Source organism: Polypterus senegalus, unplaced genomic scaffold, assembly GCF_016835505.1.
Source record: "Polypterus senegalus isolate Bchr_013 unplaced genomic scaffold, ASM1683550v1 scaffold_985, whole genome shotgun sequence".
Lineage (NCBI taxonomy): Eukaryota > Metazoa > Chordata > Cladistia > Polypteriformes > Polypteridae > Polypterus > Polypterus senegalus.
This window is the reverse complement of record NW_024378808.1, coordinates 54,230-64,341: the sequence shown is the minus strand read 5'-3', so window position 1 is coordinate 64,341 and position 10,112 is coordinate 54,230. Positions and strand designations below refer to the sequence as shown.

Sequence of the window (10,112 nt, the reverse complement as noted above, 5' to 3'; positions counted from 1 at the left end):
ACGACGAGATTTTGAAAAGTGCTCCGGATAAATCAAAGAAATATACCGAAATTATTTTACAGAAAATGTCGCATCACCCTAATACAACCTACTGGAATGGCTTGGGAGAGTTTGTGTTTCGCGGAGAACCTTTACCCGGTACGAATATGGTCGATCTAATGCGAAATTTAACCGCCCGTCACAACATACCGTCCTATCGGAGACCCAGGGGGTGGAAAGAATTTATGAAGGCCCTGGCCGGTTTGAACATTCCGACCTCTGCCGTACCAAACATCGACACGAGAGAACTTCTAGAGAGTTTCAAAACTACTCCCCCGGACGGGAGTTCTGCCTTTGCTGCCTCTGCTGTTTCTGCTGCCTCAGTCCCTGCTTCCGCTACACCTGGGGCAAGAAAACCAAATCTCAAAAAGAATGAATGGATTCCTTATTGAAATGTAATTATATTTTTGTTTAATAAAATATTACATTTGATTATACAGACTGTCTATTCTTTATTAAGATAATGACAGGGCATAGAACTTTGCATGCAGGGAAGATCCTGAAAACCTCGGGAATTGTTCTTAGACAATGTGTTGATAAATTTTGAACCATATCATCGTTCTTGGTGACTTCATTAAAATACAGGTTCATAACCTCTTGATAAGAACGTCCTTTTCCTCTGTGATGCAGGAAAAAAATACAGTGTTGCCCGCAGACGCTGGAAAACCAGCTTTGAAGCTGTCGGGTATGGTGAATAATTTCTTTACAGTTTCTGTTTAAAAAGCGGTATATTTCCTCAGGAAAATAGATAAAGTCTGGCGGGCATCCGTAAGAGTCAAAAAATTCACCAATTCCGTCTTCTCTGAGATGTATCGCCAACCAGTGCTCTCCGGGTTGGTTTTGACGGTGAGTATTGATGATGATCATGGCCGGAGGTTCGTAAGTATTTTTTCCGGCAGTTCGTCGCACGCCAACACTCCGTGAAATAGATTTCCTGTGTACGGATTACCGGCCAGGAGTTCCTCGATCTGCAGGGTGTTCATGCTTTTTTAGTAATCATAAAGGATGTTTCTTCTCTGGTTTATTTCAATAATGTTGTCAAAGACGGCGACACTATTAGATTCACAGTATGGGGTAGGGGCTGTCGAAAACGGATTTCAATTCTCATGTTCCCGGTTTTCACCAAGGAGAAATGGTCTCCGCATTCTTGATCGGGCGTCAAATCAAAGGCAAACAGGGTGTATCCCCGGGAGAAGTCAGAACGACTGATGGCTAGAGGCTGGTCTTTCAAATGCTTTCCTGAGGCCAACATGAGATTGTAATATTCTCTAGCTGTGATGTCATTCACAAAATCAGGTTGAAATGGTTTGGCTGGAATCTGCTCTCCGTCCAAATACAAGGCCAGGAACTCCACCTGGTTATGCTTGAAATTGAAGGGGTTTCTGGCGTAATCTCCCGAAAAGGCATCATTATCCACCAGGCCTAGGACCACGTACTTGGGTATCTGTCCCAAGAACAGGTTCTCCTGATTGCTCACACGTATCCCGGCTGGCATACTCAGAACTTTCATATTCACTCTTTCCACGGGGTACTTGGCATTGGCGGTGGTGAGAGCTTGGCGTGCCCTATTTTCACCGCCTGAAACTTTAACTTTCTTGACAAAAAGAGCGCGGATAAAATGTTTACTTTGTAACGCTCGGCATCTCCGGACATCAGACAGAATTCATTTTTGCTCCGTACCATTTTTATTCTGACATCCACCCCATTTAGAATTAATTTTTCTTGAAAAAATAGGTCGGAATGAATAGGCCCGAGGAGTTCTACTGTTTTACCCTGGGCCGTATATCCGTTTCTTTTTGAAACCCTCATTCGCCCGTCCAAGGCTGTGTTTTCATGTTCGTTGGCCGTGTCTTTGTAAAAAAGACCAAAGCAAATTGGAACTTGAGAGTTTCATTGCTGTAATTTAACAGTTCCTCAAAAAGGGCCCTGTACGGGTAAAGGCTGGAACTCTGGGATATTAAGCGATCTCCCAAGGTGACATCCACTTGTGAAAATAAAGCGGCTATCGGATAATTAACAAGGCTACGGGCCCCTTGGCCCGGATTAGTTCCGTCGGCATTGACGATTTTGCATCGGATGTGTAGAAGCGTGTTATTCAGGTCCAAGTAGTCTTCCCCATTCCCGGTAATCAGAAACTCCAACGGGGCGACTTCCGATAGAGCTGAGAGAGGGGGGACCTCGACGTAGATGCTTTTTTCTACGCTAGTCTGAGTATAAGGTACCGTAAACAAGTCCAGTTCGGATTTCACACACTCTTGAGACATTCGATGAACGAAAGACATCTTGAACTAAAAAATGTTTTTCGATTTCTTTTTTCTGCGGGACTTATCCTTGTGGCGGAGAGAAGAAAATGATGTAAAAGCTGAACGGCGCGTCTTTTTGAGGACGGGTCCGGCTCGTGATCCGGGCGGTCTCTTACGCTTAGTTTTCCTCATCACCATCAGACCCGACCCCGATTGATTTTCTTTGCTTCCTCGTGTCATCGCTCCCGACATGGCCCCTGCCACCACGTCTTTGACAATATTCTTAGCGGCTGATTTAATGTGAGGTTTGACCATTTCGAAACCTCTTTTTAAGAGAGGCAAAGCCCGTCTAAACAATCCGCGAAATATTCCGCCGATCCCAGAACCGTACATCACGGGGGCCCCAGAAAACCCGGGGAGACCGTTGCCCGCTTGGGTTTCATAATAATGCACGTAGGGGCTAGGGTCCAGGTAAGATCTCATCTCTGTATTAGTCGTGTATACAACTTTTACAGGGTCTGAAATGTAACTTGACAATGACTTTACCAAACTGAAATGGAACCGGTTTGTTCTGATCCGTCTTTATTTCAACGGTCAAAGTATCAAACTGACTCTTGCTGACAGGAGCGTAGTGCGCCTGTCGTAGGTGATTGTGGTAATCTTATTCATCTCATCCTCAATATGTACGCATCTCAAGAGAGGGACGTAGCTGTCTCCGACTCTTTGGTGAGACACAATATCGCTGTAGACGTACATAAGGTATAAAACCCGCTCTGATATCCGCGGGGTATGGAGCTTCATTCACCAGACCTATGCTCACGTCCCCATGAGCTCCTAAAAGCCTCGCCAACTGTCCCTTGACATGCAAAGATTCATCCTTCACGCTGCTAAAGACGTAGAATCTTCGCTCGATAGCGCTGTAGCGGAATCTCATAGTGTTTTCAGGTGTTGGTGTGTTGGCTGAACCGCCCTCGACGGCCTGGGGTTCTTTCGCCAACGCTTCATTCATCTTAGAAGTCACTTTCTCGAGGCTAGCGTAATACCCCGACGGAATAGTATAATATTTAACTATTCGCGGGGACACCACAATAAAATTATTATCCGGTTTATCTAGGGTATTCCAGGTGTGCGGATACTGAATTTCGGCCAATGCAACTTCCCAGGGGCCCTGTAGTTCGATGGGGGCGGCTAATTTGACGGTAAATTCGGCAATGGTGTTATTAGGGAAAACATCCCGGGAAGAATTGCTGGGAGAGAATGACGTAAAAGCTTTTCTCTCCATCGTGAAAACCCTGTGAATGAAATACTATTTTTCATTCTCAGTATTTAACATCTTGCGCATAGCTTTCAGGGATCCAACTGTTAAACTTTTCGGGCCATCCGAGCCATTTCACCAAAATATGCTTTTTTCTACGGATATTTTTTTTCGCCAGAATCTTTTCAATCCTAAAGATGTCCGGCCCTCGAATCTTTTGTAACTCTGCGTCGTAAAAGGAGCCTATAATGTCTTCGCCATCATAATCTTTGAGCCTGTAGACAGGCGGCTCCTGGACTAGTTCAGAAACGGTAAATACCTCGTCTGAAAAGGTTTGTTCGTATCCTTTAGTAAAAGGATTCCGGGATTTCGACACTCTCACCGCATCACCGACTTTGAACTTATATATTGGGTTTCTTTGGGGTTTAGTTAGGCCGTATAAGGTTTTAAAGACTTTCCAAGAATTGGAACTATTCACCTGGCTGGGGCATTTTATACCTCGGTGATGACTCAGATTATAAGATTTCACCAAGTCCTGTAACCCTTGCAGATAGGACCGGGTATTCCGGAGCTGAAATAACGCCACATTTTGGTCTTCAGAGTTCGGTTAAATCTCTCCACCACCGAAGCCTTTAATTCACTAGCGGTGGTAAAATGTTTAATTCCGTGTTTCTTGAGCAGGCTTTGAAATTCCCGATTGAGAAACTCTTTACCGCTATCGGTCTGAAGTTTGACGGGAACTCTACCTTGCTCCAAAATTTCTCGAAAAGCCCTACTTACTTCTACCCCCGTTTGTTTTTCAGTACCCTGACCCAGGCATATTTAGAAAGAATATCTATACAAGTCAGTAGATACTTGTAACCCTGGTTATAGTCGGCCAGGTTTGTCATATCCACCAGATCGATCTGCCATTGCCCATCTATATTGGAAACGTACACCTTATTCCTTTTAAAGTGGACTCTGGCCGGTTTATGGATCGTGTAGGTGTATTGCCCCGATAACCAATCGGATACCTCTTGGTCCCCAATACGGTGCCCCGCATGCCGGAAAGCTCGTTTCAAGGAATCTTTACCCCCCAAGCCCCCGGCGTTCTCAGAGTTATATGTTTTTTCCAAGACCTGCTCCATCGCCGGTGATAAAACAGACACTGACAACACTTAACCTTATAGAAAACATTTATTTAGGAGTCTGAATTGTTCACACAGTTTCAGGTACAAAATTACAACTCAGTTCTATCATATCATCAAATTCCAGGTCATATTTAGTCCACAGGTTCATATGACCCTCATGATTAAGATTCGCTTACAAAACTCATTTGCCACACGGCGGGCTACAGTGTAAGAGTATTCATCCATATCATAAAATGACTGCATTACTGTATCATGAATAGAGTTGGTATTATCAAACTCACCCACAGTCTTTTCAACCACAGTGTGTATTTTGTGTATCGGCAGTAGAATATTAAAATAACCTAGAATTTTCACCACCAGTCCTTTCAGCCAAGACTTGCGAAAAATCTTCAGAATCTTCTGAAAGCGCCCTTGACGGTAGGTGGTTTCAGGTTCAAAGAGGCAGGTATGCTCTGGCTGGGATGGGCTATCTCGCAGCCTTGACATTCTTTTTTCTGATCGTAGTAGACGATGATATCCAGCAGACTCATCATCAGCCCTTTAACAATTTGCTGAGCCTTTTTCCAGTTTTCAGGCAGCACACCATCCGGGCAATCCAATGCCATCTCAGCCGGATCGATCGACATCGGTTCCTCCGGACCTTGTCTGATCACCCATGGTTGTCCTGGAGCTAGGTAAGAGATGTCCGTCTGAGTACCCTTATCGGAGACGGTGCTATCCGTCTGAGCACCATTGGCTGAGATGGGGTTATCCGTCTGATCATCAGCGGTTATCCGTCTGATCATCAGCGGACCTGGAGAATGGAATCCGCAATCCGGCTCGAGGTCTCTTGACCAGAGACTGTAATCGGGTTGTATACTAAAATACCGGAGGTCAGATTTTTGGGGATCTTGAAGACCGTCACTCCGGACCGAGTTGTGGAACTGGTAAGACTCGGGCCATGAAGCCTCAGGCCATGAAGTCTCAGACCACGAAGCATCAGGCTTTGTAGATTCAGGCGGTATCCCGGAGGGTGTTACACCGATCGTCATTTTAAAGTCAGTAGCTACCGACATGCTGGTGAGCTTTAAATGGTCCTTCTTTTGGTCCTCTGATTAACAGGCTGTGTATTTATGATAAAAGGGGAGGGCGTGGCTTAAAATAAAGGAGGGTTTTCAGTGGCGTCATCACACGAATCGAGTTACGTTTCAGCCCTCATAGTCCGTTACTCGACCGCCGTTTCAATTGGCAGAATTCAGTCCTTCAATACTAAAGCTGGCGGACAGTTTTCCTTGTTGTCCTCCGATAACAGCCGGGCTTCGCACAATTTAGACCGAGCTTCAGCTTCGAGAAACTCAGGCACCAAACATCTTTTAACCCTTCTCAAACGATCCTTCAAATAGATTCTATGAACGGACTTCACGGGGCATTGGGCATAGATTCCATTTTTCTTCAGAGTCTTTAGAAAATGCTTCGCTTTTTATACAGCCCTTTTCAGAAGGGGTGAACTGCAGGGTCTGGATAGAAACCGGTCTGTAAATGGCCCGGATTTGTCAGGACATGCCCAGGGCATGCCCGTTCAAGGAGGGGGTTTGCTCTTGACAGTTTGAACTCATCCCACCGGTGCTTAATTAAACAAACAGGGGTCAGACGTCCATCAAATTCCCCTTGACATTTTCCTGAACCAATCAGGTGCCGTGGGGGCGGGTTCAAGGAGGGTCAGACATCCATCAAACTGCCCTTGATAGTTTCCTGAACCAATCAGGTGCCGGGGATGAGTTCAAACAGGGGGCAGAAATCCATCAAAAGGCCCTTGACAGTTTCCTGAACCAATCAGGGGCCAGAGGGCAAGGGCTAGGTCATGTGGGGGGAGATGTGACGTCAGCAGAGGCGGGACTTCCGGTGTTGCAATACCGGAAGTCCCTCCCAGCTGATGCTTCATAGGGGCGGGCTTCAGGACCATCAATCATAGGGCGGGACTTCCGGTCCAAAGTGGCGGGGCTTAAGGGTCATAAATCATTGTGACAGAAGCCGCATGCATATAACAACTAATAGGCACCGGTACACCACCCCCTGAAAATATACTATAGGCAATGCTGTGAACTTTAAAAATTTTATTGCTTAGTATTAACAAAGCCCTTTGCTTTTCTGTAAGCAAAGAATAGCACAGCCACACAGGAGACAGCCAGGACACCTACAACAGCACCAAGGATGGAATCTTGGAATTGGGAGTCTGCAAGGAGAAAAGACAGACATTAGGAATGAAGAAAACCTCAACACACTGCAACTCACTAGGCTAGATTCAAAAGCAGTCCTTAACATGGCTTGCATTTACACTGTTCAGACAAGTTACCTGCAGAGACGTCGTCTTGCAAAGGAGACAAGGCCTGAGATACAGAGGACAAAGGAGAGACCTTCTCCAGAAAAAGAGGGCCAACAGAAATGGTCTCCTGCCATCCAGCTGGTGCACTCACTTCACCTGCAAAACACAATTAGTTGGTGTATCCCAGACTGGACACTACAGAAGCCTGCTGTAAAGGTCACTTACTTGCTCTCCTGCGTCTGTGTTTAGGGGCACCAGAGCCCCTCCTGAACGGAGGGGGGTTGGCACAGCTTGTGTCACAGCAGCTACAGACAGCATTGTTCCCATCCACTGAGCTCCACCTGAAAGCACAGCCACCAATCACAACCTGCTACCTCATCTGAACAGGTGCACCCTCATCCTCCCAGTCAGTCGCTTACTGGCTCAGTGCAGAGTCATATGAACAATCCTTATTCAAAGGATCAACATTAGCAGACGCCAAGGTCACCTTCAGATGGCAGGTAATGAAGATCTGCAAGTAGACATGCAAGAGTACTGTCAAACCTGGGAGATCCAATGGGATTCCTCCAAAGATGGGAGGAAAGGACTTACTGAACTAGTAGTCAGGCCATAAAACCTGAAGGCATCCAGCTGGAACTGCATTACAGACTGGGCAACTCTGGGGGACACGAACTGGGAATTGGAGCCTGTCAGTTGGCTGTCTAAGAAACACCTGCAATACACAAGATGGACCATAGCATTGCGTTTCCAGACCAAGATCTAGTCCGACTATTCCTCACACCCACCCATTATTCCCAATGAAGGTGTAGGCTGGGGCTGATGCATTGGACCCAGGAGTGGCCACACAGCGGTCCACAAAGACACGGAGAGGCTCATGGTTAGTGCTGTCCACAGACGCTTGAAGGTTAATGAGGTCTCCTAGGAAGAAGGTGTTGGATGGACTCGGCCCACTCCAGTCACCTGCAGACAGGAATGTTACAAGGTGTTCAGATCACATTAGTGCAAATGGAAAGTAGGATTTTTAAATGTGTACACCTACTGCTCATTATAACAAGCGAGAAGCCTAGAACGTCCTCGGCAGATATTGTGGAGGTGTAGGGAACCCAAGTGGGGTTTAAAGCATTGCTGCTTACATTGTGTAGCCTGGGGAAAGAAAAAGGACATTAGAAAGGTGAGCAACATGACAGGTCTTCAAATCAGGGTAGATTCTTGTAGCTTAACACGTCATAATGTGCTGTACATCGCATCTGTTTTGCACTTGGCCAAGTATATACTAATGCAAATAGACAAGTGGACTTGGTTCCCTTACCTGTTGTATTGGCATTCAATCTGCACCACAGCTGGATTTGTTCTTACAATGGGAAGACCATCAATTGGAGAAGGATTGTAGTCCAGGGAGAAGGTGTACACTATGAGAGCTCCCAGCATCTAAAGAGCCAACAGTTTAGGGCTATTCAGCTGACAATGCTAAACTATAAGAGCAAAAACATCTAGATTGGACTCGAACAGCACAGTCAGAGACCCTTTGTAGTGAAAAGGTTTAATCAATATAAGTTGCATAAAGCAATTTGCTTTGTAACTTTTCAGGAGAAAAGCCAAGCAAAATGACGCCTTTTATTGGCCAACTAAAAAGATTACAATATGCAAGCTTTGAGGCAACTCGGGCCCCTTCAGGCAAGATGTAAATCTTTCAGGATTGTAACAAAAATAATCCTTTTAAAGGCTCCAGATATCCTTTTCTTGATCTGTAAAGATCTCCCACCAAAGGGCTGACTACTGGCCATTCACCCAAAAGGTTACTTAAGCAAATGTCCAAGCAGTACACCTCTCCCAATTTTTAGTACCGATGTTCAAACCAGTTTACTCAATATATTGATTAAAGCATATTGAAATGGTTTGGGGTGTTAAATTGTAGATTTCACACCTGAAAGCTTTAGGAATGCGGGTTTGTGAGGGAAAATGGAAAAACCTCAACTTAGTTAGGTTTAGTCATCTTAACTGAACAGAATTTAGAAGGCTTCTTCAAAGGAATAATCTGATATTTAGAATGCCCACATACAGGTCACGAGTGGGCACTGCACCACCGATAAAGGGTCTATGCACACAATGCAGGCTTAACTACTCAATTCTCCTTTCTTGCCTATGCTGTACTAAAGCCTATGAGCACTCAGTCCGCTATGAAAACGTAAAGAAAGAGAGGATCTCGTTAAAGCGTGCCTGATCAATTGCGACTTGTGCGCCAAAACGTCATACGAACATAAACCAGACCTGAGCCACATACGAGAGCTTTCAGTAGTAATCATCGAGAAACAAGATTAGGAAAAGGACAAATGCGAGAGCACTTCATCAGCTCACCTCCACGGTGCTCCCGCAGCCCTGCAGAGGCGCTTCGATCACAAAAGGCTGAGCACCGGCCGGGCTGGTGACGCCACATCCACCCATGGAAAGATCAGAAGGCTGCACCGGCTTTTGGATGCCCAACAAGTCCGGACTGATGGTGACGATCACCTCACTGTCGGTGCACTGAGCGGTTACGGTCTGCGGAGCGCCAGCTCTCGGATAATGCATGATCGCGGGCTTCTGGTGTTTTGCGATTTGCTTCCGTCCTTTGAAACGGGGCTGAGCAAAAGCATCGCAGAAGATAAAGAGCAGCAACACCACGGCTATCTGACCCTTGTCTTTACACCACATTTTGAAACAGCAAAGGGGAAAATCAACAAAGCGCAGTAAAGTTTGAAGCGCAGCACAGTCTTTGTATACACGAATGAAGGCGGTCGACCGCTTAATGATAATAACACGTGCGGAGAAAAAGATCACCAATCAGACACCAATCGCGTTTGAAATAATCAAGACGCATGAAATACTGAGGTTAATTACGGGAAACAGATCATAAAATTCGAATCACAAATTAAAGCATGCCAACGCGTAAGATCATCTCTGGCAGTAAACTAGCAGTTCTTATGTGGATCACGCAGCCGCCAATTGGGTTTTAAATCCCTCGGTAATTAAAACCTATTTGCTTTGCGTAAGTGAAGAATAAAGTGAACTAAATGTTAAGTGTGATGCCTTGAAGAAGTTTCACTTACGAGATTTGGGGGCGTGTTGTGCATTGCAGACTAACACGGAAGACTAATGGAATATTG

General features: G+C 45.6%; 1 protein-coding gene across 1 annotated transcript; it reads right to left on the bottom strand.

Annotated features, from left to right (window-relative positions):
* Positions 1–6,760: 6,760 nt before the first annotated feature.
* Positions 6,761–9,746, bottom strand: LOC120519686 (zona pellucida sperm-binding protein 3-like). The gene is made up of 9 exons (XM_039742565.1): positions 9,325–9,746; positions 8,279–8,397; positions 8,009–8,112; positions 7,755–7,929; positions 7,561–7,681; positions 7,389–7,480; positions 7,195–7,310; positions 7,000–7,125; positions 6,761–6,879 (listed from the first exon to the last, which is right to left on the bottom strand). The coding sequence occupies exons 1-9, from the start codon at positions 9,658–9,660 to the stop codon at positions 6,761–6,763; spliced, it is 1,308 nt and encodes a 435-aa protein (XP_039598499.1). The 5' UTR covers positions 9,661–9,746.
* Between the last annotated feature and the right edge of the window lie 366 nt (positions 9,747–10,112).